The following is a 26,308-nucleotide window of genomic DNA, read 5'->3' as shown; positions in this document are numbered from 1 at the left end:
CATCGATGTTTCCCAAACCTCAAGATCTTAATGCTGCATTAAACTGATATCCCCATTCATTTGCTCATCTATCTAGCTTATTCAAATCCTCTTGCAGGGCTACCACATCTGCACTATTACTAATAACCCTTCCCAGCTTCGCATCATCCATAAACAACTGAATATCCCCTTGCAATCCGCTGACAATGTCACTGATATAAAGGTTAAACAATACAGGTCCCAGTACTGAGCCCTATGGGACCCCACTTGTAACCCTCTGCCTTCTTGAAACTGCCCCACCATACACAACTCTCCGATAACAATCGGACAGCCAATCCTGAATCCAGTTGACCAATCTGACATCCAGACCCATGTGCTGCAACTTAAATATCACCTCATCATGTGGCACCCTGTCAAATGCCTTCGCTAAGTCTAAGAAAATGTCAGTATATGCCTTTCCCTCATCTAATGCTCTTGTAACTTTATTATAAAAGGCTAGCATATTGCTAAAACAAGAGCGCCCCCTTCACAAATCCATGTTGACTCTCACAGATAACATTACCCTTATCTGCCCAATGTTGTATACGGTCCCCTCACTACTCTCTCCAAGATCTTAACAACTACTGATGACACACCAACTGGCCGATAATTAGGCACTTCCAGTCTGCTACCGCACTTATGCAATGCCACTATCTTACCTTCCTTCCATTCCATGGGCACCTAAGTTACAACCAACTGGTATGGATAAGCATGAAGTAAAGGATGTGAATATTATGCATTATGAATCATTCACAAAGTGGAAAATCCAGCCATGCTGCATATCAGTTTTGTATGAAAAAGAACCATTTTTTTTAGTGAGAGAGGATTATGATGATTTATGGTTTTAATGGTGCAAGGACATCAAAGGTCATACTGCAGAATATCAAAGGTTATAGCAGTACACAAGGTAGGACAAACACCAGCATTCATGTTTGCAGTGGGATTCGATTTGGCGACCTGTTGGTTGGAGAGTGGGCATGTTAACCACTTGGCCAACCAGGCCAGCTTAGAGAGAGAGAGAGAGAGAGAGAGGAAATGAGAGACCATTCAAAGTTTGGTGGTTTATCTGAACTGAGAGACAATAAAGGAACCTTTTGTTGTAACTGAATAAAGAAAAAATGTGCTATAAAAGTTCAAGGCTGTTTGTGTTAGTCATCCATAATCATCCTGTGGAATGTTCCATATTCATATTTTGAAGTATTTTTGAAAACAGATGGCTGCTTCAGATATACCATAAGTTTAGTGAAGGCCGTTTGAAAAGAACAAGGTTATAATTATTTCAGAAGAAATAAGCACAGGCAGCACAAGACAAATAATGGTAACAATCAGTTGCATTAGGAGTATAAAGAAAAGGTCACGAAAATGAGTCAGTTGGACAGCAAAAGTGCAGTATGAAAAGAAATTAGCAAAATGATGTTAATGTATGAAAATGGTAAATGGTAACTACTGCAGAGGACATACTTAAGGTATTCAGTGAACAATTATAAGAATATTTCATCCCTCATTAGGGTGAAATCATGAGAAACTGAGGTGTGGAAGAAATAGGAGGGGATAGTTTAATTGTGAGCAAGCATGACTTATATGAAGAATTAAAATTTAATATCAATAAGGCAATACAAATAGATGACATCACCACATGTCTTAAGGGGATGTTCCAGGAAATTGGTAGCTGCAATGGCATGCCTATTTAATAAAAATCTTATGAGAGCACAGGTCCTGAGACAGTGGAAAGAAGGTGAAATTGTTCCACTGCACAAAGTTGTTGTTGTTGTTGTTGTTGATAAGGCTGTGGCTACAAATTATAGGCCAATCTATATATCTGGCATTATGATTAAGGTATTGGAGAGATTAGTGAGAACTAGGATACAGAAAAGGGTTGATAACAACAGTATTCACTGTAATAGTCAGCATGAGTTTTTTTAAAAGAAAATCATATTTTACCAACTCAGTCATGTATAACAAAGTGACGAATATATTGGACATATGCAGTGATATACTTAGATTTTGCAAAAGCTTTTGCAAAAGATATTGGTGACTGGCTGTCAGATAGATATCAGAAAGTTGTATATATGAGTGCAGCACTCTGAAAGAGGAAAGTCACTAGTGGTGTGCTGCAGTGGGTCTGTATTGGAGCCACTGTTGTTCAGCTTATATATCAATGATACTGGGATGAGTTTAACTAGTGATATGCAACTGTTTGCAAAAAAATTTGCAGGAACAATGCAGAATCAAGCAGATGTTGTGGCCTTAACGAGGACTCAAACAGATTATATGAACGGAAAAGTATGTGAAACTGTCAGTTCAATTTTGCAAAGTTTAAGGTTTTGACATTTAGTAGGCAACAATGGTCGGGATGCAAAGTATATACTTGGTAGGAAAACTTTGAAGGAGGTAGAGGAGATGAGAGATCTGGGAGTGGTGGTGGTGGAGGACAAGGACCTGAAATTCAGTGGCCACAAGTTATGAAGTCATCACATTGGATAATGGCAATGATGCAGAGGACCTTGGCATGACGAAACAGAAGTTATAATTCCATTATATAAGGCCTTGATCAGGGCCACATGGATTATTGTGCACAGATTTGGTCATCTAGTTTTCATGTCCAGAGAAGATTCACAAAGGTGGTAACTGGCTTTTGGATGTGGAATATGAAAACAGATTGAGAGAGTGTAATTTGCAAAGCCTCGTGAATAAGAGGAGATGGAGGGAATATTATTATTATTATTATTATTATTATTACATGACACCTCCAGGGAGTCTAAGGACTCATCGAGGGGAGGGCACCTACTCTACAGCTCCGTCTCCACCACTCAATTCACCAACTACAACAAACTGCAACTACAATCATCATCTACACCAACCATTTACTGCCCACCACCACTACCACCACTAGTATTTTCACAGACAGTCACAAACATCCATGCCCACAGCAGGATTCAAACCCACAGCTTTTTGACTGGAAAGCAGATACGCTAACCACTCAGCCAACCAGGCCAGCTATATGATTGAGACATATAAGTTGGTCACTGGTTGTTACCTAGTTAATATGAAAGAAATTTTTCATAGAATAGAAAAAGGGAATAGAACAAGAAACCATCCCTAGAAATATGTAATGAAGGTGTGAGAAAAGGAATGAGAACTTCAATCACTAACCACTCTCTATGCAAATTCTTTGCATAGAGAGTAATTAGTGAGTCAGCATTGCCTGAGTGTGTTGTGAATGCAGACATGGAATAAGTTGAAGGCATGGTTCGATGAGTTTTGTGTGTAATAGTGTGTATCTCCTACAATGAGTCTCTAACTCCATGGAGGTATGATAATAATAATAATAATATGAGAAGTTGCTTTTGTTTATTTACACTGAAATCAAAAAAATATCTCCAATTATGATCAGTTAATAGTCAACAGAGATCAACATCAACAGTAAATATCAACACCAAATAAAATTTTAACTAAGATAAATATTTTATTACCTGATGTTATCATATGTAAAATGTAAATGACCACTGGGGTCACGAATAATTTCTGCCAAGTATTCCCATGTTCCATCAACATCTAAAATTCTTGATAATCTAGACCTTGCCCATGGTTTAAGTTGTCTGAGATGAGTAGTTAAGCAAATTTGTTTGCTACTGGTTACTGTGCCTCCTGTAGCCATAAATTTTGGAATATGTTATATATTCTTGAAACTATCCCTACAAAAAAATATGGAAGAAGAAGAACACAAAAAATAAATAAAATAATAATAACAGCAGAATCAAATAACTAAAAGAACATCTATATCATATAAGTACAAAATCCCATTGATAGAAGAATGGATGTTTCCCTTAAAATTCTCCTGTAAAACAAACTACATATTTCAAATTAAATTTTTTTCACAGATATATAATGCAAAATGCATTTCTGAACAGTTTTTTATATGAAGATTACCCATGGAAAAACATTACAAGCATGTGTGTGTGTGTGTGTGTGTGTGTGCATATATATACATATGCAATGATACTGAAGGCAGTGATTTAATTTTAGGAATGGAAAGTACAGGCAGTCCCCAGGTTAGGAATGAGATACGTTCCCGAGAATGTCTTTAAGTCGGATTTGTATGTAACTCAAATCTCTGATGAACAGTGCATATGTAGTAATAATAATAATAATAATAATAACAATACTATAATGGCTCATATGCGGCAATAATAATAATCTACAGTGTAATACTGTAATAATGAGTTACAGAAACTATTGCGCTCTTTCTTTTAATTCAAACAAACAGAACATAAAATCAAACTCACAAAAAGTTTAGATAGGAGAAATTCAAAAAAGAATATTAAAAGTTGACTCGATGTCTTGCTTACTGGAAGGGACATTTCTGAGGCAAGAAAGTAGGCTTACATTAATTGGAAGATGATGATCATGGAGATGGTGCTAGAGAGGATGGACCTGGTGCTGGAGAATCAGGATTTCATTTTGTTTCTGGAGGAGGGGAGCTTATCACTGAAGTCGGTTTCTTGAAAAAAGTATCTAGAGTTGTTTGCAAATGCTTTTTCTTTTTTTTTCATTATAAATGGCCTTTCAGCAGCTGATGTTCTCACTAACTGCATAGTAAACCTTTGTAAACTGCTGAATGTTAGGATCTTGCTACTCAAGTTTAGCAAATTCAATGAGATGAACGGCTTCGGCTAATTCTTTTGTTGTAAACTTTCTTGGCTCTGGATCTTCTGATTCTTCATGTTCTTGTGTTGCTACCAGCAGCTTTTCTATCTCCATAAAGTCTTCATTAGTTAATTCTTGTGAATGGGACTCTAGGAAGTCAATGACATCATTTTCTTTGATGTTCAATTGCAGTGAATTACCACCATCCTCCACAGCTTTTCTGGCTTTGGCAATATCTTCTGTGAAGTCACGAAAATCATCACAGAATTGAAGGCACAATTTGTTCCACGCTGATTTATTATTATTATTACGGGCAGCTCCAAGGAGTCCTTAGACTCATCTAGGGAAGCCCAACATCATGTCAAGAACAACTATTCAATATTCACACAGTATCTATCATACTTCACCTTGAACTCATTTATAGTCATGGCACCCACAACAGACTCTGGCAGCTTATTCCACTCATTTACCACTCTCCAAGTAAAAAACCTAGCTCTAACACCCTTGCTAACCACACTCTTACCAAGCTTCCATGGAATAGCCCCTAGTTCTCCCACTACCAATCCTATTCTCAAAAATATCTTCTGAATTAATCTTATAGAAACCCTTCAGTAATTTGAATGTCTCAATCATATCACCCCTTTTCCACCTATCAGCCAAATTCTGCAGCCCACAAATCTTCACAAATCTTAGTAGAGGCTACGAGAATAAGATCGTCTGCAAAGGTCATAGCATTAAAGGAAGAAGCGCCTAGAGAGTAGCCTATGGCTACTCTCTAGGTGCCTCTTCTTTCTTTCTATGATGCAGAAAGGGGAGATAGAGGATCACCCTCACGAACACCCCGCACTGCGGGAATAGAAGTTGCACGGGACCCTGTAGTGATAGTGATGAAGCTACCCAAGTGTTGGATTCTGAATGAAGAGAAATGGAAATTGTTAATATATCATTCAGAGTCCAACATAATCTACCATTCCCTGAGCAACATTTGTTTTTTTTTTTTAAACTAATAGTCTCATGCTCATAATTTGCTATTTATGTAATTTCTTCAAGTTATGTTAATCGATATTTATTTATTTATATATGTTTGGGATAAATAACAATTATGAAAAGCTGTGTATTAAAATATCATTAATTTTGTGAATTTAATTCCTTTAATATAATGTTAGAAGCTGTAATATATGTAATTTTGATATATCCAGAAGATTCTTTGTGGTATCACTTGATTGGTTGCTATGAGAAATTATGTTAATTTTTGTTGGCGTGTGTTTACTGTATACTATGCACAAGGCGAAGTTGATGCGAGCTAAACCGGTGAGAACCAGTTTTTGGCGGGAAAAAGGAAGGAGTAGATATGAAAACGTAAGTAAAAACAGAATCGAGAAGGGAAGTATAGAGAACGGTAGCTGGAGACTGGAGGGGAATTTTGATGTGCCGAAAACGGTATTTAAAGGACTGGGAATCGCTCGGTATTTTAACTTGCCTTTTTCTGAGTTGGATTTTTACCAAAACTTCCCAACACCTAGCAGTGAAATAGTGCAAGAAATAGGTTAATACATATGAGAAAACGAAGAAATAAGTAGATAACTTAAACCACGTGCATAAAGATTATACTCTCCCGCGTCTATAAATCAGTCGCGGAAATGGAAGATTCTTTTAAGTTTGTGCTACTACATAGTAAAAGTCAGTAAGGACTTAAAAATTGTTGTTCGATCTATTTATGATGTGTTGAAGCTATATCCTGGTAAGATTATCTTTACTATACTTAGCGAGAAGTAACGAAAATTAATTCCTCTGAAAGTAAATCATTCCTAGTTGCAGTATTCAGCGAGTCAAGATTTAATATGTGATGTGCTAAGACTTTTCCCTCTTCAAATGATAAATGCTATGTTATTGAATTAAGTGTTCATTAACTGAATGAGAATACTGTGAAGCCTATTCGTTTTGATTTAGGAATCTCGAACTTACATGAACTAAAATTGATTAACTGAGCCTAGAGAATTACAAATTGAATGTCTGAATGTTCATGAGTTATATTCTTCTGAATATCTTGAACTGATTTGATGTTTAAAATTGTTTTGAAATGTAACCTTAATCAGAGTAGAGTTATGATATAAGTTCTTTGTAATAAGAAGGATAAGATCTTTATAATATAATCTTTAATTAAAAAGTTTAAGCTAGCTCAGCTGAGTAGTATACTAGTGACTTAATGAGAGTTCTATATTCATCCAATCATAATGTCCCTGTTGGATGGAATATTGTGTTATGATGTAATTTATGTGTTACTGCATTAAATAATTTTGTTTGAATTGAATCTTGAATTTGCCTGATTTTTTCACTGCACCGTTCATTAAAATAATTTGAATCTCAGCGGGAAACCTATGTAATAAAAAATAAGAACCTCGGCCTAAATTCAGCTTTATAATAACCTGATACAACTGCAGGTTGATTTATCTAAGTTGCTTTTGAATATGGAGTGGCACAGTATAATATAAATATTCTTCACATTCGATTGATATATCAGCCCTCAACAAATTGAATTTATGACTAGAGATAATAATAAGAAGATAAAACGTAATTGAGAAAAGTTACGATCCAACACCAAGTATAGTTCCATAACATAAGAAAGAAAGGGTTCTGGACATCCAGCAATAGACAGTGCTTGGAGAGCAGGAAGGGAGGCGCTATCAAAGGCCTTTTGGAGGTCCAGCGACACCATATATAGAGGCTTAAGGTGGTGTTGGTAATCAGAGAGAAGAGAAAAAAGAAGACATATATTCTCAGCACAGCCGTCCGAAGGGACAAAAGCTCTCTGTCTATAATCATGCTGTATATGTTGCTGAAGTCGTTTAACTAAGATTTTATGATAGAGTCTAGGTATCACAGGGGAGATGGTAATAGGTCTAAAGTTTGATGCGCAGCTTGAAGTTTCTTTCTTCGGAATGATGATAATACTTGAAGCACATAGGTATGGTGGTATTGCTTTACTGGAAAGGAGACTGTCCACTAAGTCTTGAAGAATCTTCAATGGCACCTTCCGAAGCCTAGACGCAGGAAAGCCATCAGCAAATTACTGAGCAAAACATCAGCAAGTTACTGAGGCATGACCTACCCTTCACAAAATCATGTTTCCCCCATATAGTATCCAATTTCTGTCTATCCATTCCTGTATTTTGCTCTTGACCAACTTCTCCAGTATCTTGACTATGACTCCTGATATTATTATTATTTTTTTATTATTATTACGCAACACCTCCAGGGAGTCCAAAGACTCATCGAGGGAGGATACCCACTCCACAACTCTCCATCTCCACCACTCAAATTCACTAACCGTAACTACACCAATGCCATCTACTGCTGACCACCACCACTACCGCTAGTATTTCCACAGATAATCACAAACATCCATGCCCACGGTGGGATTCAAACCCGCAGCCTTTTGGCTGGAGAGCGGATACGCTAACCACTCGGCCAGCCAGGCTGGCTGGCCAAGTGGTCAGTGATCATTACTGCAACTGATCTTTCCACTACCTTGGAAATAACCCAGAGCCGAGACTTAGTTTAAACAATACAGTCAAAGGCACTGCCAATTCCCTAGCACCTTCTCATAAAATTTGAGCTAGTATACCATCTAATCACATAGCTGTATTCACATCAAGGTTCTGTAATATGCTGTGCATCCCCAGTTCATTTAAGCCTTTGCCTATCTTGTTACTGCAATATCTCCACCTGGATGACATACTCTTGCAAAGTGTTCGCTTAGCAAATTCTACTATTTTTCCTGATTCAGTTACCTCTTTACCACTGTCATTCATTAAAATCATTCTGACATAAACATTCTTTCTTTTACTTGCAGGATATTGATAGAACCATTTGGGATTATCTTTGGCCTGCACTGCTAATTTCCTTACATGCTCTGCTTTTGCCTTTCTTACCATACTAGTTATCCTCCTGGCCTGTGCTTTGTATTGTTCGTGTGCCTGCTGGTCACCTTTCTCCTTGAATTCCCTCCACATTTTTTTTTGCAGCTCCAGCTTAATGATGATATTCATCCATTTAACTCCCATTTGATTTACTCTCCTGCCATTACTTCTCTCAAACACTCCTTTACCACTTCCAGCCTTTGCAGTTTCACATGCCATGGCACTGATCCAAGCAATCCCCTAAGCTTCTGATACTTAACCATGTAATTCTACTTATACCCCTCCCCCCTCTCTTAACTGAAAATTCCACACATTTAGCCACAGCCCAGGTCAAGACCATACAATCACCCTCACCAATTGGTAGTAATGTGGTCATATTGGTTATAGACAAATTCTCAGATGCAATTACTAGATCAAACACTCTCAAACCCCCTAGTATATTCCATCACATGCCGTTTCAGGTAATGATTCCTTAGTAACTGCATAAATTCTATTTCCTTCCTCCCATATATCTTCTCCTCCTTCCAATCTATGTTTCCATAGTTGAAATTTTTGAGTGCTAAATTGTTTCTCTGAATACGAGTGTACTTCAGTGGTTGTTTTTTGGAAGTTAATTGCTGTCACGATATAATATATTTTGGTTACCTTCAGAATCGAATGCATAACGGTGGAAGACAAAACGAAGCTAAGTTTTCATTACTGTATTTAGTTATATTTCATTTTATTTAGTGTACTTAAATGTTTTGTTTTGCTTGTAATTGTTTGTACTTTTTTTTCTATTTATTTAACGGAATTTATTAATTGAATAATTAACGATTACGCTACTCGGCAGTAAGGAATGATGACGGATTCAGCAGCAGTCGCAAGTGGCGTATCGCCAAGTTCTCCGCCATTTAAGAACTCAATTATTAGCAATATCATAAGGGACTTTGTGGCATGCAGTACTTGCGGCATGTATGCGTCTCGGGAATTAGAGATGTGGCTTGTGAAAGAGAGCAGAGAGCGTATATGCACAAAATGCAGGCAGTTGGAGGAAATAAGTGCATTAGAAATATCGATATCCGGCTTTGTTGCTCCAGGAACGGGGAATGAATGTAGGAAGACAAGTAGTGTGATAGGAGAGAATGAAAAAAAGATATATATAAATGAGAAAATAATAGTTGATAGTGTGGACGGTGTGAGTGACTGTGAAAGTTTAGGAGATGGTTTTGTTTGGGAGAATGAATTTAGATTAAGAGTGACTGACTTGCAGAGGGAGATAGATGAGTTGAAAGAGGAGGTGGAATGTCTTGTGAATGAGAGTAGAAGTATGAAAGATAAGATTAGGAGAATGGAAGAGATAAATGCAAGGAGAATCAGAATAGGAGAGAGAGAGAGAGAGAGAAAGAGAGAGAATTTAGGGAGTATGAGTGAGAGGTATGGGGGTGCTAGAAGAGGAGAGAATGGAAACAGTAGGAGAGAGAGGTATGGGAATGCTAGAAGAGAGAATAGCAGTAGAGGAGAGGGAATGAGAGAAACCTATGGGAATGAAAGAAGAGGAGAGAATGGAAACAATAGGAGAGAGGGAATGGTAAGAGGTATAATGTATGGCGACTCAATGATCCGTGGTGTTCAAGATAGGATGCGTGAGGAGTGTTTGCCAGGAGGAACAATAGAAAGGGTGGCTATGGCAATTAAGAGAGGTGAAAGGGTGGATGAGATGATTGTAATGGTAGGAACAAATGACTTGAGTGGTAATGTAAGTCGGGCAGTGAGAGATATGAGGTTTTTGCTTGAGACTGTACGGAAGAAGACAGAGAGAGGAAAAATAGCGTGCATGTTGCCTAGGTATGATAATGATGAGCTGAGCAGAAGAGCGGTGATATTGAATGGCATAATAGCAAGAATGTGTGACAAGAGAGGACTGGTATATGTGGATGCTTGGAGTGCGTTTGAGGAAAGAGAATTGTATGCGAGAGACCATTTACATTTTAATGAGGCATATGGAGAGATTGCTGTTCTGAACGAGTTAGTGTGTCCCAGGGAGGATGATAGCAGGGGTGGCCTCTTGTGGGAATGGATACTTGGGAGAAGGGAGACAATGTCAGGTAACACTGAGCCCAGTGGAGTCCAGAAGGGATAATGCTGGGTATAGAAACAATGGCATTTATATGCTTTATACTAATGCCAGGAGTATCCGGAATAAGGGAGAGGAATTGGTGGCACAGATAGCATCAGCCTGGACAAAAATTATTGCAATCACTGAGATGTGGTTGACAGAAGGGGATATAATAACAGGAATAGAAGTCGCTGGGTATAGCATTTTTCGTCAGGATAGGAGGGGAAAGCATGGTGGTGGGGTACTGCTTATGATAAGTGATGACCTATGTCCTCTAAGAGTGGAGGCTTTGGAAGGAAGTGAGACAAATGATTTTGAGAGCATATGGTGTGAGGTAGAGGTAAGCAAGACAGGATATTTAGTGGGGTGTTGCTACAGACACAGGAGCACGGAGGATGGGGACCAGGAGATGTTTAGACAGCTAAGTTTGGCAAGTGCAAGAAGAATGATTGTTATGGGAGATTTTAACTACAGTAGTATAAATTGGGGAGAGGAAGATGCAAGTAGCAATAGTGGAATGGAATTTCTAGAATTCTTGAGGGACAAATGTCTTAGGCAACATGTAACAGAGGGAACAAGAGGTTCAAGAGTTCTGGATTTGGTTATAGCATCAGAAGACTTGATAATAACTGAGATGACATCTCTCCCACCAGTTGGAGAGAGTGACCATATGGTTTTGACTTGGAAAATGAATAGACATGCAGGAGTATCAAAGAGACGGGAACTTATGTGGAATTATAATGCAGGTGATTATAATAGTCTTAGATGTCAACTTCGGGAAGTTTCATAGAGGGAGGAATTGGAAGGCCGGGATATCGTTAGTGCGTGGGAAATTGTGAAAGAATATTTGTTAGCAGCAATGGTAAGTTGTATACCACGAGTGAAGAAAAGGACACAATTTGGAGTAAAGTGGATAACAAACAATATTAAACAGGAATTGCATGTGAAAAAGAGGCTATGGAAGAGATATAAGGAGAGAGATGAAGAGAGGATGCATGAAGAATATAAGACACAGGCCAGAAGAGTGACTAGTGTGGTAAGGAAAGGGAAACTGGAATATGAGAGGAGATTGGCCCTAAGATCCAAAGAAAATCCTAGGGAATTTTTTAGCTATGTGGCCAGTAGGAGGAGAAATGACTGTGGAAGAATGATATTGTGGGATAAAAATGGAAATAGAGTGACTGATGCAGAGGACATAGTGGAATTGTTCAATGACCACTTTATTGGAGTATTTCATCCTAGAAGAGTCAGTTTTAATGCTAGAGAGATATGGCAGGTTCAAGGTTTAGAGGTACAGGAGGAGAGTGTGTTTCAGATACTGAGAACTCTAGATGTCAATAAAGCTTTGGGACTGAATGGTATTTCACCACGAGTTTTGAGAGAATGTGCTAGGTGACTGACGGTGCCTTTAACCTGGCTTTTCAATGAAAGTCTGGCTTCGGCAAAGGTGCCCAGGGAATGGAAGGAAGGTAAGATAGTGCCATTGCATAAGGGTGGTAACAGACTGGAAGTGTCTAATTATAGACCAGTCTGTGTGTCATCAGTAGTTGTTAAGATCTTGTAGAAAGTAGTGAGGGACCGTATACAGCACTGGGCAGATGAGGGTAATGTTATCTGTGTGAGTCAACATGGATTTGTGAAGGGGTGCTCTTGTTTTAGCAATATGCTAGCCTTTTATAATAAAGTTACAAGAACATTAGATGAGGGAAAGGCATATACTGCAATTTTCTTAGACTTAGCAAAGGCATTTGACAGGGTGCCACATGATAAGCTGATATTTAAGTTGCAACACATGGGTCTGGATGTCAGATTGGTCAACTGGATTCAGGATTGGCTGTCTGATAGGTATCAGAGAGTTGTGTATGGTGGAGCAGTTTCAAGGAGACAGAAGGTTACAAGTGGGGTCCCACAGGGCTCAGTACTAGGACCTATATTGTTTAACCTTTATATCAATGACATTGCCAGTGGATTGCAAGAGGATATTCAGTTGTTTGCAGATGATGCGAAGCTGGGAAGGATTATTAGTAATAGTGCAGATGTGGTAGCCCTGCAAGAGGATTTGAATAAGCTAGATAGATGGGCAAATGAATGGGGTATCGGCTTAATGCAGCAAAATGCAAGGTCTTGAGGTTTGGGAAACATCGATGGGATGCTGCATACTCTATGGGAGGAGTTATACTGGAGGAAGTTGGGGAGACAAGAGATCTGGGGTTGATGATTGATAGAAACCTGAAGTTTAGGGGACATAAAGTGGTGAAGGTAACACAGAGGATTGCTGCAATTATGAGAAGGACACTGACCTGCAGAGATAAGAGGGTTATCATTCCGTTGTATAAGTCTCTGATCAGACCACACTTGGATTATTGTTCTCAGATTGGTCCCCAGGATTTGAACGGGATAAATTAACTGTGGAAAAGATACAAAGACGGATGACAAAGATGGTTTCAGGACTGTACAAGGATAGTTATGAGAATCGGCTGAGAGAATATGGACTGCAGAGTTTGGCAGATAGAAGAAGGAGAGGTGATATGATTGAGACTTTTAAACTGTTGAGAGGAGTTTACAGGGTTGACACTGGAGAGTTCTTTCACTTGGTTGAACAGTGAGAAGGAGTAATGACAAGAGGCCATCCCTGGAAGTTACGAAAGGAAACTGTGAGCAAGAGGGTGAGGAGTGGTTTCTTTGCATGGAGGGTGGTTGAGTCGTGGAATGCATTGCCTGATAGAGTGGTGAGGGTGAGAACGGTCAATGAGTTTAAGGTAGACTTTGTGTTTCTTAGAGGGAACCTCCCCTCGATGAGTCTTGACAGACTTTATGTTCTTAGGAAGGACCTCCAACGATGAGTCTTTTGACTCTATGGAGGCCTGAATAATAATAATAATAATAATAATAAATCTCCCATAATAATTACCTGATCTCCAATCATTGAGTCTATTTACCGATGCATATTATCCCATCATCTTTTCCATCCCCTAGTCTAGAGAAACATCCAACTGCATATTTTGTTCTGTTGGCCTCTATCTCACACCAGATAGCCTCAAATGTGCTATTTTCATTGGCCTGCAGTTGAACTTCTACTCTCTTTGGTTGCAGTTAATCGGCTATCATCAATAACACTCCCCCACACCCCATTCTTTTTCTCTCTACCCTCCCTGAACACCTATACCCTTTACAATCTAGCCTACTAACTAAATCATATTCTATCAGTCATTTTCACCTAATGCCAATAATTTGGCCAGGATGAACTAACCAATGCCAAAAATTCCTCCCCCTTGTTCCAAATGCTCCTGGCATTGGTGTACATAAAGTGCAAAGGCCAATTAGGCCCACTGCTGTCCTGACACTTTATACTAACTATCTGATTCTGATTTGTTACACATATCTCTCCTTAAACTTGTTCACTGTCAGGGCACTCAAAACTAATTCTGCAAATCAATTCCACTTACTCACCATTCTCCAAGCAAAAAATCTAGTCTTCTTTACCCTTATTAACTACAGCAATCCCTCAATTAATGCGGATAATGTGTTCTTTAAAACAGACGCATTAATCGAAAACGCATTAATCGAATATAATAACCTATGGGAAAATGTATAATTCGTTCCTCAAATTTCTTTTTTGACCCTTATTTTTTATAAAAGAATTAGGGTATATCTCAGAGCCGAGTTAAAGGAAAAACCATGAAGCTGATAGACAATAAAACATATTCAGAATATCAATTTATTATTCTACTTCTTAACAAAGAATTGAGCTAACGTAGTTTTGCAGGTATTTTGTTTCTTGCATACAACTGACGGTATGGCCATATTGCCTCTTCTACTCTTCTGCAAATTTTACTACTTCTCTCTTCATCAGGGCCTCTAAGCATTGCTGCTTAAAAACTTCTATTGTACGAACATTTTCAAATTGTTTCTGTGAAATCTCTTTGGGCTTGTCAGCAATTAAATTTTCTTCATATTCTTCAGGATCTTCCTGCTGTGCATCTAAATTTTACAGGGCGGAATCACCCAATTTCTCAGAATGAGATTTAATTAACTTAGATTCATTTGAAAAGCCTCTAAAATCATTTTGCACAATGTGGAAGAATGTGATTCCAAACGGCTTGCATGTTACCAACAGAAATGTCATTTGACTTTGAGACTTTATAACCAGGCTGAGATTTCTCTGATTTGGCCAGAAAAAAAGGCTGGTTTTATTGACATTAAATATTTGTTAGTCACAATAGTCCCCCCCCCCTCCCTTCTTCCACAATTTTCTTCAAAATCTCTGGATAATTTGTGGCCAATTTAAAAAATTTAAATTAAAAAAATTAAGGAAACAGTTGCACGGGAGATATGATCATCAAAAGGCTCTGTAATTAGCAGATGAACTGCATTTTGGCAGTAAATTTGGAACACAGTGTACATAAAAATAGTGTAGTGCGCCATTAAAATTCACTTTGTGAAATGTTTTAAATTGGTAACTAAATTATTCATCCTGGTTAGTGTTTTTTAAAATAATTAGTCATAAAAATGTACAGAGGGAAAAATTTTTTAAATCTGTAACATTTATTTTTAAGGTGTATATAGACACACTAATTGAATTTTAGAGGTGCACTAATCGAAGTTGGGTATAGAAAAAAAAATGACGCACTAATCAGGGGTGCATTAATCGAGGGATTGCTGTACAGTCTTACACAACTTTTAGGGATGACCTCGTCCTCTCTCTACATGTCATGTATTGAAACATTTCCAGTGTGTCAATTTTATAGAAACTCTTTAATAACTTATAAGTTGCTATCATATCCTCTCATTTTTTTTTGTCTATCAATGAAACATTGATACCCACAGACATTCTCCCTATCCTCATAGGGAGCATTCCCTAAACCTGTCACCAGCTTGTTGACTCATCTCCAAATCCCCTACACCATCTCCTGATCCACAAGAAATCCAGTTGACCAAATCTGTGCACAGTAGTCATGATGTGGTCGAACCACAGGCTCAAAGGGTAGTGGTTCCATTGTATAAAGCACTGATCAGACCACATCTGGATTAATGTACTCAGATCTCGTCACCAGGATTTGAAGGGAATGAAGTAACCTTGGAGAGGCAGATAATGAAAATGATATTAGGACTGTACAACATTAGTTATGAAGATGGACAAAAGGCAAAGTAAACTACACAATTAGTAGACAGAAGATAAAGGAGAATATGACTGAAACAGTTAAACTTTTGATATGATTTCATGGATTCACACCAGGGATATTTTTCATACAGTAGAAAGAGGGGGCACATGAACAAGAGTAATGGCCATCTCTAGAAGTTGCAAAAGGAAGTAGCAAGTAAGAATGTAAGAAGTAAGTTTTCTGAATGGAGAGTCATAGGACCATGGAATGCATTGTCTGAATAGTGAGTGTGCAAACAGTGGATGAGTTTAAGGAGTAGTATAATGAACTTTGTGTTGTCTAAGTTGAACCTCCCACAATGAGTCTTATGACTCCATGGAGGTCAGGAATAATAATAATAGCCAACAGATCTTCAACTCTGACATTAACAAGCCCTTCTTTCTTCTCAACCATCACATGTGATGGATGGATTAAAAAGTTCATCCTCTTTCACATCCATCTAAATGTGAAAGGGAATGAACACATTTGTATATGCACTTAAATTACCATTTTTTAAAAATTTCTGTGTTTAGTTTGTTGCAGTAGTGCAAAATCCAACAGATCTTCAACTCTGACATTAACAAGCCCATCTTTCTTCTCAACCATCACATGTGATGGATGGATTAAAAAGTTCATCCTCTTTCACATCCATCTAAATATGAAAGGGAATGAACACATTTGTATATGCACTTAAATTACCATTTTTTAAAAATTTCTGTGTTTAGTTTGTTGCAGTAGTGCAAAATCCATTTTTTGGAAAATAACTATGGTTTTGTGGTACACTAAGTCTCACAATAGCTGCAACACGTCAAGATTATATTTTTGATTAACCTCCTAAGCAAATAGAATGAACTGTAGGTGTCCCATTTCTATCCAAAAAACAGATCAGTATTGCCTTTACATTCAAAATTAACATTTGAACTTAGTTATGGCAATGTAAGACTTTTCTGCTGCATTTTGCTTTTATATATATATATATATATATATATATATACAGGGTGTCCCAAAATTCACGCAAGAAGTGATTTTGATAGAAAACACAGGTTTTTAATTAAAAATTGTAATTTCTTATTGATTCATAAAGTATACAGTATAGGGTTATGCATGGAATAGCATATCGGGTAAATGGCCACCACCGCTTTGCTGGCACATACGCACTCTTCTGTCGAAATTTTCCATGACCGTTTTGCATAAATGTGGCTGAATTTCGTTGATACAGCGCTCAATTTCCTCCTTCAAGGCGTGGGTGGTTGTGGGCTTGTTGGCATAAACCTTAGACTTCAAAAAACCCCAAAGAAAAAAGTCCAATGGCGTTAAGTCACATGATCTGGGTGGCTAATTCTGATCACCAAAATGGGAAATTACACGACCAGGAAATGACTCATGCAGTAATTGAATTGTTTCTCGGGCTGTATGACATGTGGCACCGTCTTGTTGAAACCACATGTCATCCACATCCATATCTTGCAATTTAGGCACAAAAAACTGGATTATCATGTCGTGATAGCAAGCACCATTAACCGTTATTGCCTTACCAGCATTTTCGAAGAAGAATGGACCGATCATGCCTCCAGCCCAAAATCCGCACCAAACAGTGACACGTTGTGGATGCATTTGTTTCTCAACAATCACTCGTGGATTTTCTGAACCCCAAATGCGACAATTTTGTCGATTAACGAAGCCATCAAGATGAAAATGAGCCTCATCGCTGAAGATGATTTTGTTCAAAAAATAAGCATCCACTTGTTGTTGTCCATAATCCATTCAACGAACTCTCTTCGTTGTGTGTGTTCAGTAGGCTTCAGTTCTTGAGTCAATTGAACTTTGTATGCATAAAGATGCAAATCTTTCGTGAGAATACGCTGTAGAGAGCTTCTCGAAATGCCCAATTCAAGACCATGGTGCCGAATTGATGTTCCAAGACTCTCAGCAACACTCTCACGAACTGCTTCGACGTTTTCTGTTGAACGACTTGTTGAAGGACGGCCAGAGTGTATAAGATCACTAATTGATCCAGTTTCCTTGAATTTTTTAATTAATCTTTTCACAGTTGATGAAGTTAAATCATTATTCCGACCATATTTTGTACGAAAATTGTGAACAAATGGCGCTAAATTTAAATCTTGCGTGAATTTTGGGACACCCTTTATAAATAAATAAAATTGACAGCCTATATTTCTACCCACTAGAGGGTGAAGGCCTCTCCCATTGAGAGAGGTTTTGGGTTTACTACTCCCATGGTGACCCAGTCCCTATTGGGAGAGTGGACAATCACAAACATCCATGCCTACGGGATTCGAACCTTCAGCATCTTGGCTGGAGAGTGGATATGCTAACCACTCGGCCAACCAGGTCAGATGCACTGACACAAACAGAACATTGGAGATTTAACATTTACAGAATAGACAGAAAGGAAGAAAAAAGAAGATGAGAGAGTGATTTTAATAATAGCATTTGAACTGTATCCAGTGAGAGAGTGTAGTGTAAAGCATAAAGAGGACATGGTATTTATATAGGTCTGGTAATATCAAAAAGGAAGAAATGAGCTAGGTAAATAAGATTAGCAGGCAAGAAAGGAGCAATCATCATCATCATGGGAGATTTGAAGTTTGGTGGCAAAATTTGGTTGCCAGACAAGGAAAAAAAGGAGATACAACACTAACATATAAATTACTAAGGGAATTTTAAAGAATAGATGAAGAAGATAATTTTTCAATATGTGACAGAAAAGGAGAGAGCATCTTCAGAAACTGAGTAAGAGAATAGACTATACATAAAAACTAGATATTTTGCTTGGAAGATGGTAAATGAGTGGAATAAGCTGACAGGATCGGCTGTAAAAGCAATATCAAAAAAAGCAAGTTTAAAGAAAGGTATGATAAGTACTATAAATATGAGGACAGATTTGTAGAAAATCGGTGTGTGTGCGCATGTGTGAGAGTGAGAGAAGGATGGGAGAGGGGGGGGGGGGGGGAACAGGTTCACTCTGTGGTAACAGATAGTGAAAAAAACAAGAACATCCCTGAAGCTGCATAAGGATCATGTGATGAGGATGTGAGAAGCAGATTTTTTGCAAAGAGAGTGATGGCTGAGCGGAATGCACTGCCAAAGCAGGTTGTGAGTGCATCAATGCTAAATTTATTCAAGGAATCATATAATATATGCATTCCTGTCTGTAGAATTTATAGCCTCTTGTGATGAATTTTGTGACAATGAAGGCCTGAATATAATATTATTATACTAAAATCTTATTCTAACAAAAAAAAAATTGTTTTCATGTTTCAAAATTAGGTGGACTTGTAATAGGAAGAGAGTTATGTTTACATGTTTGTGAAATGAAACAAGAAGAACAATGAATTCTTTAAAAACAGCCAAATTAAAAAAAAAAAAAAAACTGATTAAAATTATTAAATTGCAAGCTGAAAATAAATCATGTTGATGTGGTTCCCATATAGTAGTAGCAGTAATAGGGACAAATGACTTGACAGGGAACAAAGAACATGTCATCATAATGGATATCAGGAGGTTGTTGAGACGGATAAAAGATAATAGCATGACAGGAAAGGTAGTCAGTGTGTTGTCCAGGTATGATAGTGATGAAATGAGGTGGAGAGCAAAGATTGTGAATGACATGTTACTAGAAATGTGTGAGGAGAAAGGAGTACAGTTTGTTAATGTGTGGAATGAGTTTGAAGTACAAATTGAACTGTATAAGAGTGATAAATTGCATTCAAATGGTTTTGGCATGAGTCGCTTGGAGAAACTACTGCTGGAAGGTAGAAAAACGAGTGCAGGGAATGAATCTGATCAAGTAAGAAGTGATGTGAAAGAGCAGGAGAGTAAGAAAGGAGAGATTGAAGTGATGGTTATGAATGAAGAAGTGTAACATGAGTACAGACAGGGCCGTCACCAGATTACATCGTGCCCTGAGGCAAACAATTAAATATCGCCCCTGATGGATTATAAGACAAAAACATAAGAAAATCTCCAATTGCTAATTTGTTTTTATTACAAGAGAAACATGTGCAAAATTAAAACATTAATTACATAATAATATTAATTATATGTTTGCTCTACAGGGATATCGCACAATAAAATTGTTTATAAGCTCTTCTAAATTAAATTATAAGCTATGTCCGCCTCTATATAGTTGCTAGACCAACCAATCTTTCTCGAGTCACTGCTGTTTGCAAATAATTTTTAATCAGTTTAAGCCTGGAAAAACTTCTTTCTGCACTTGCTAACAATTCCTGTTAACGAAGCAACGCCGCCTACCACAATATGGCTGAACGAGCACCCTTATTAAGCTGCACTGTGAGACAGGCTGCCTCTATGCTACACTCTGTCGATGGTACTGAGTATAGAGAATGAGAGAACAAGTGTGCAAGGCAAACAGGGAAATGGGAAGGCTCAGGGTGGACAAGAAAATACAACGTTAGAAATGTCAATGCTCCAAGGGATTGTGAATGCATGTGTAGACAAAAAAGGAATGGGGATGGCCTGGGATGAAGGGAAAACTTGGATTTGAAGAAGATTCTAATATAAATAAAAAGAAAAATAAATGGCTTGAGTTAAGCATGGAAAAGTGATATCTAATAAGTAGTATCAGTGGAACTTACTATAGATCCAAAAATGAGCTATTATGTTTGTATACAAATACTAGAAGTCTAAGAAACAAGGCAAATGAAATGGATGCATTAATTGAGTCTGTTCACCTTAGAATTGTTGGAATAAGTGAGACATGGTTGGATGACGATGACATCCTGACAGGAATAGAGATGGAAGAGTAATGAGCTTTGTGACGATATAGAAAGGGTAAAAAGGGTGGGGGAGTGCTATAGATGATAGAGAAAGAATTATGTCCATACAAGGTAGAGATGCAAGAGAGAAATAGTGACAGTGGTTTTGAGGCAGTAGGGTGTGAGATAGAGGTGAATAGAACAAAATACTTAGTCGGATGTTGTTATAGACTTGGTAATGTGGATGGTAATGACCATGAAATGTATAATCAAATTAACCAAGCAAATTAAAAATGGGTGATCATTTTGGGTGATTTTAATTATGGCAATATAGACTGGGATGATGAAATAGCAACTAGAAGTAAAGAAAATGGGGTTCTTGAGTTTCTGAGGGACAACTACCTCAGGCAGTACCGTATGTACTAGAATATAACTCACCATCGCATATATCTCGCAATCCTGATTTTACTTTAAGAAAACAGAAATTAAAAAGTTTTGCATATACCTCGCATACGAAAATATTTTAAAACTTTAAGAAATAGATAGTAAATGTTGTTATGGCAATTTCAGATATTTTGGAATTTGGTTGAAGAGAATCACCATTTCAGCTCAGCAATTGTTGGCTTGCCTTTCTCATTGAGGAGTGCGATCTTTTGTTAATACCACACTAATCATATGCCTGTCTTCATAGCTTCGCTATTTCTACCAACATACTTGCTGTCCGTTTTGCACTCTGGATTCGCGTGAAGGATGGTTCATAATATATCTCAAGTCTTGTAAATTACTGGCAATATTTGCTTGAAATATGGAGAAATGTTCAAGTTACAGTGCTTGTTTTAAACTCAAAGTTATAAACTCATAGATCATATGATTCTGAAATGATAAAAGGACAAGCAATAATGAAACTGTGTGTTTTAATTTAATTACAGAAGCACTGTTGCTAAAGATTCAAATATATTGTGTGATGAAGTGAGCAGACAATCGTGTAAATAACGTTGTTAATTAAAATTTAAATGCATTCATTTTATAAATAATGAGAACAATTATAAATTAGAATGAATACTGAGGATTTAGTTATAAATGTCAATTTAGTTTTTTTTTCTGAAAAACTTTAGTTTCTGAAAATCCCTGCATATATCTCACACCACAATTTTGTAACTTTAATTTTGGGGAAACCAGTGCTAGTTATATTCGAGTAAATATGGTATGAAACAGAGGGCACACAAAGATTGAGGGTCTTGGATTTCATCATCTCATCAGAGGATGTAATTATAAATGAGGTGTCAAATTGTCCTCCACTTGGTGAGAGTGACCATGAAGTGATTACCTGGGTGGCTGCCAGCAGTGTGAGGACCTCGGTAAGAAAAGGGTATATACAAAACTATAAGGCTGGTATCATGAGGAGCTCAGGAGACTGCTTGCAGGTGTAGCATGGAATGAAGAGTTAGCTAGAAAGGAGATCAATGCAGCTTGGAGGATATTCAAGAACTGTCTAGTAGAAGCAATGTCTAAATGTATTCCAAAGGTCAGAAGGTTAAATAACATAGGTATGAAATGGATGAATGAAGAGATTAAGCATGTGATACAGAGGAAAAAGGCATTATGGAGGCAGCATAAGAGGAGTCGTAATAATCAATTCCATGAGGATTACAAAGACCAGGCAAGGAGGGTGACTTGGTTGGTAAGCACAGCAAAAGTCAAGTATGAGCAACAGTTAACTAATGAAGCCAAAAAGAATCCCAAGAAGTTCTTTCAATATGTAGCCAACAAAAAAAAAAAAAAAAAAAAGAATGATTATGGAAGGATGACACTGATTGGAGAAAATGGTATAAGAACAACTGCTGCAGAGGATATAGTTGTAATGAGCATTCATAAAGGTCTTTCATTCTTGTGAATGTGGCATCATGGAGAGTTTGAGCAGTTGATGATTATTATTATTATTATTAGACACCTCCAGGGAGTCCAAAGACTCATCGAGGGAGGGCACCTACTCTACTTCTCTCTCCACCAAATGACCACAACTACACCAACGCCATCTACCGCCGACGACTACCACTAGTATTTCCACAGACAATCACAAACATCCATGCCCACAGCGGGATTCGAACCCGCAGCCTTTTGGCTGGAGAGCGGATATGCTAATCACTCGGCCAGCCAGTAGATGATGAGGAGAAACTGACTATAAGTGAGCAAGAGGTGTATGGGAAATTGAGCAAACTTGATGTTAATAGGCTGTGGGACTTGATAATATATCACCACATATTTTGTTTTATTATCTTCCTTTCTAATTCATCATGGCAACAGAAAATGTTATTAGACTTGTCCCATAGGACTGTATGACTAGGGTTTTCTTCATTAGAATTCTGACTGTCACTGTGCTGCAGTCAAATACTGCGTTCACAAGATGCTATACGCATGCATACACCCAACAATGAAGCCAATGAGGGAACAGTTTTAAATGCACAGACTTCAACGTTGAAATATATATACACTAATTTTCCGTGTTGTTTACATTATTTCCTCCATGTTTTACTGGTTATTTCTTCTTTTTTAATGTGCACCTGACAAAGGCTGATGCAAACTGAAACTAGTTGTGTAGTACTAATAAACTTTGTTTTCATTTCTCTCGGTTCTAGTCATTCAATCTTTTTATAAAAAAATATATATATGTGTGTATATATATATATATATGTGTGTGTGTGTGTATATATATATATGTGTGTGTGTGTGTATATATATATATATATATATATATATGTGTGTGTGTGTGTATATATATATGTGTGTGTGTGTGTATATATATATATGTGTGTGTGTGTATATATATATATGTGTGTGTGTGTGTGTGTATATATATGTGTGTGTGTGTGTGTGTATATATATATATATATATATATTATTATTATTATCATCAAAGACTTGTCTTTTGTTTGACATCTTGTATCCTGTATGACAAAAGAGGTCCTTTTGTCATACACACAGCTCATCATACCATGCATTAAACACACTGAAATTCTCGTGGACACCACACTCACAGGCAAGGCATTCCAATCATTCACAACTCTGCATATAAAAAACCTGTTTCACACTCCATTGTTCACATCCCCCTTATAAAGCTTCCAGGGATGATCTCTTCTTCTCTCCTGATCTCCCACTGTTTTCTATAAAACTTCTTCAACATTGATCCTATAACAACCCTTTACTAACTTGTAGGTCTCTATCATATTGCCGTTCTTCCTTCTATCCACTAGACTGCGGACTGCATCTTCTCAACCTTTCCTCATATTCTCATTCTAGAGATCAGAAACTACCTTAGTCAGTCAATCATCTCAGACCCTTTCCAACATCTCCTTGAAAACCAAGTGACCAAATATGTGCACAGTAGTCCATGATTCTTTGATTACAATATTACAATATTATTACAGATGGGGTTGGATGAATGAATGAATCTGAAAATTCTTCAATTCACAAGGCTCAGTAAATTGCTCCCTCAATCTCTTCTCGTATTTGGCATTCCATAGACTACACATCAACTTAGTAAACCTTCTCTGGACCTTCTCAAATACATGCTCATCCCCCCCCCCCAAAAAAAACCAGGCAACTAAATATATGCACAGTAGTCCATATATGGCCTGATTGAAGCCTTATACAAGGAAACCATAACTTCTTTGCTTCTGCATGTCAATGTCCTCCTCATTATTGCCATAATCCCAACAGATTATGGACAGTTGGCAATCTTACAATTTTAGCAATGCGACTCTTAAACTTCAAGTCTCTGTCCACCATCACATCAACTGTATACTCTGCATTCCAACCTTGCCTACCTCCACTCATTTGTCTGATCATATAGTCTATTCAGATCATTTTGCAAGGCCACAATGTCTGCTCTACTTCTCACTTTGCATCATTGGTGAAGAGCTGCACATCTCCAGTTAAGCTGGTCCCAAACAATAATGGTCCTAAAACAGATCCCTATGCCACTCCATTCCACACCTTCCTCTTTTTGGATACCACTCCTCCATATACAACCTGCTGATACCTGTCCAACAGCCAATCAGCTATCCAACTTACTAGTCTGTTATCTAATCCCATCTGTTTCAGTTAGCTACTAGCTTGTGATGTGGCAGTCTATCAAAGGCCTTTAAAAAAATCTAAATACACCACTGTAGATGCATCTTTATTGAGTGAATCTGTCCCCTTGCTGTCATACATATGCAAACTGCCTGGAACATGACCTCTTCCTAACAAACCCATGCTAACCATCATAAAGAATACTGCTATTACCCACTTCAGAATCCTAGTCCTCATTAACTTCTCTTATACCTTAACAACAATCCCAGACACACAGACTGGCCTACAATTTGTAGCCTTAGTGTTATCCTCCCCCCCTTTGTAAAGTGGAATAATGTTTCCACCTTCCATTCTTTTGGGACTCATCCTGTTGCAAGACAGACTCGTGTTAAGTAAATGTGCCAAAACTGCCATTAATTCCATAGAGCATTCCCTCAAGACACATGGCAATATACTGTCAAATCCTACTGATTTATTAATATCAAATTTACTTAATTCCTCATATACTTCATGCTCATTCACCATACCCTCTACACTCCACACATAATTAGGCAGTAGATAATTATATGGATGTTCCAATTAGGACAGGTTACATACTAAAAATTATGACCAACTCAGAAGAACCCTTTGGATATCAGCAATGCATGAATCTGAAAAATTGCTCAAAAAAGGTAGTATCAATGTATCCCTAGAGTTCAAAGAACAAATAGAATAGGAGTGAAATGGATGTGCAACCTTATTAGGCAAGAGATCCACAAGAAGACGATGTGGAAGGAATATCATGAGAATAAGAGTGAGAGAAGTTATGAAATATATAACATGCAGGCCAAAGTTACAAGTTGTGCAGAAAGCTAAATCAAAGTATAAAAAGAAACTGGTTAAGCAGGCTAAAGGCAATCCAAAAGAATTTCATCGTTATACCACAAATAAAAGAAAGAATGAATGCGGAAGAATAACTTGACTGAATGCAAGTGATACTCTTGAGTCAAAAGCTGAGGAGATGGTTCAGTTAGTGAGTGCTCACTGTTCACTTTGCTATGATATATCAACTAGGTGTATGTAACAGGTGAATAGTGCTACTACCACATTGGATGAAGAGATAAAGGTGCATGAGAATGAGGCTGAAGAGTTGTTGCACAAATTGGATATCAATTCAGTAACAAGACCAGATGAGATATTAGCATGTGTGCTAAAAAAATGTTCTTTAGCACATTTCTCACAAAGCTAGGAGACAAATAATTACATCAATAAATTTTCATTTAATTTTTTAAGTTTTTTTTTAACAAGCAGATTGGGGGGGGGTGCCCCATTTGCCCCCTCTGCGGATGCCCATGATGTGGAGTCTCCCTTGATGAGTCCTTGACTCCCTAGAAGTTTCAGATAATAATAACAATAACAACTGATATAATGAATTTAAAAAGAAAATAAGGAATTCCAATATTTAAATTAAAAATAGATATAAATAACAGAATAAGCTAGTATGGTTGGAAGCCAAATGAATAAATTTATATGGAATAAGATAAGGTAACTGAAATACTAAATTAACAATATACAAGAGGGTTGTTAAACCAAGTTTAAATTATAGATTTCCAGTTTGGTTATAAATAAAATGACTGATCAAAGAAGAGAAATCATTCACATGAGATTTCTAGGGGGGGGGAAACACATTAGGGA

General features: G+C 37.5%; 1 protein-coding gene across 4 annotated transcripts in view; it reads right to left on the bottom strand.

Moving 5' to 3' along the window:
* LOC150100723 (interleukin-1 receptor-associated kinase 4-like) overlaps positions 1-26,308 on the bottom strand; it is a 206,311-nt gene that overhangs the window by 177,729 nt on the left and 2,274 nt on the right. For 3 of the 4 annotated variants that reach the window (XM_090402006.1, XM_090402007.1, XM_090402008.1), the window contains exon 2: positions 3,492-3,713. In XM_090402006.1, coding sequence (XP_090258132.1) covers positions 3,492-3,676 — 185 coding nt within the window. In that variant the 5' untranslated portion in view covers positions 3,677-3,713. Of the gene's footprint in view, positions 1-3,491; positions 3,714-26,308 lie in introns of those variants that run through there. The other variant, XM_090402009.1, reaches the window with a different exon arrangement.

This window comes from Typopeltis vanoorti, chromosome 12, assembly GCF_054136105.1.
Source record: "Typopeltis vanoorti isolate ZY-2024b chromosome 12, IOZ_Tvanoo_1.0, whole genome shotgun sequence".
Lineage (NCBI taxonomy): Eukaryota > Metazoa > Arthropoda > Arachnida > Uropygi > Thelyphonidae > Typopeltis > Typopeltis vanoorti.
This window is presented reverse-complemented; position numbering and strand designations above follow the sequence as displayed.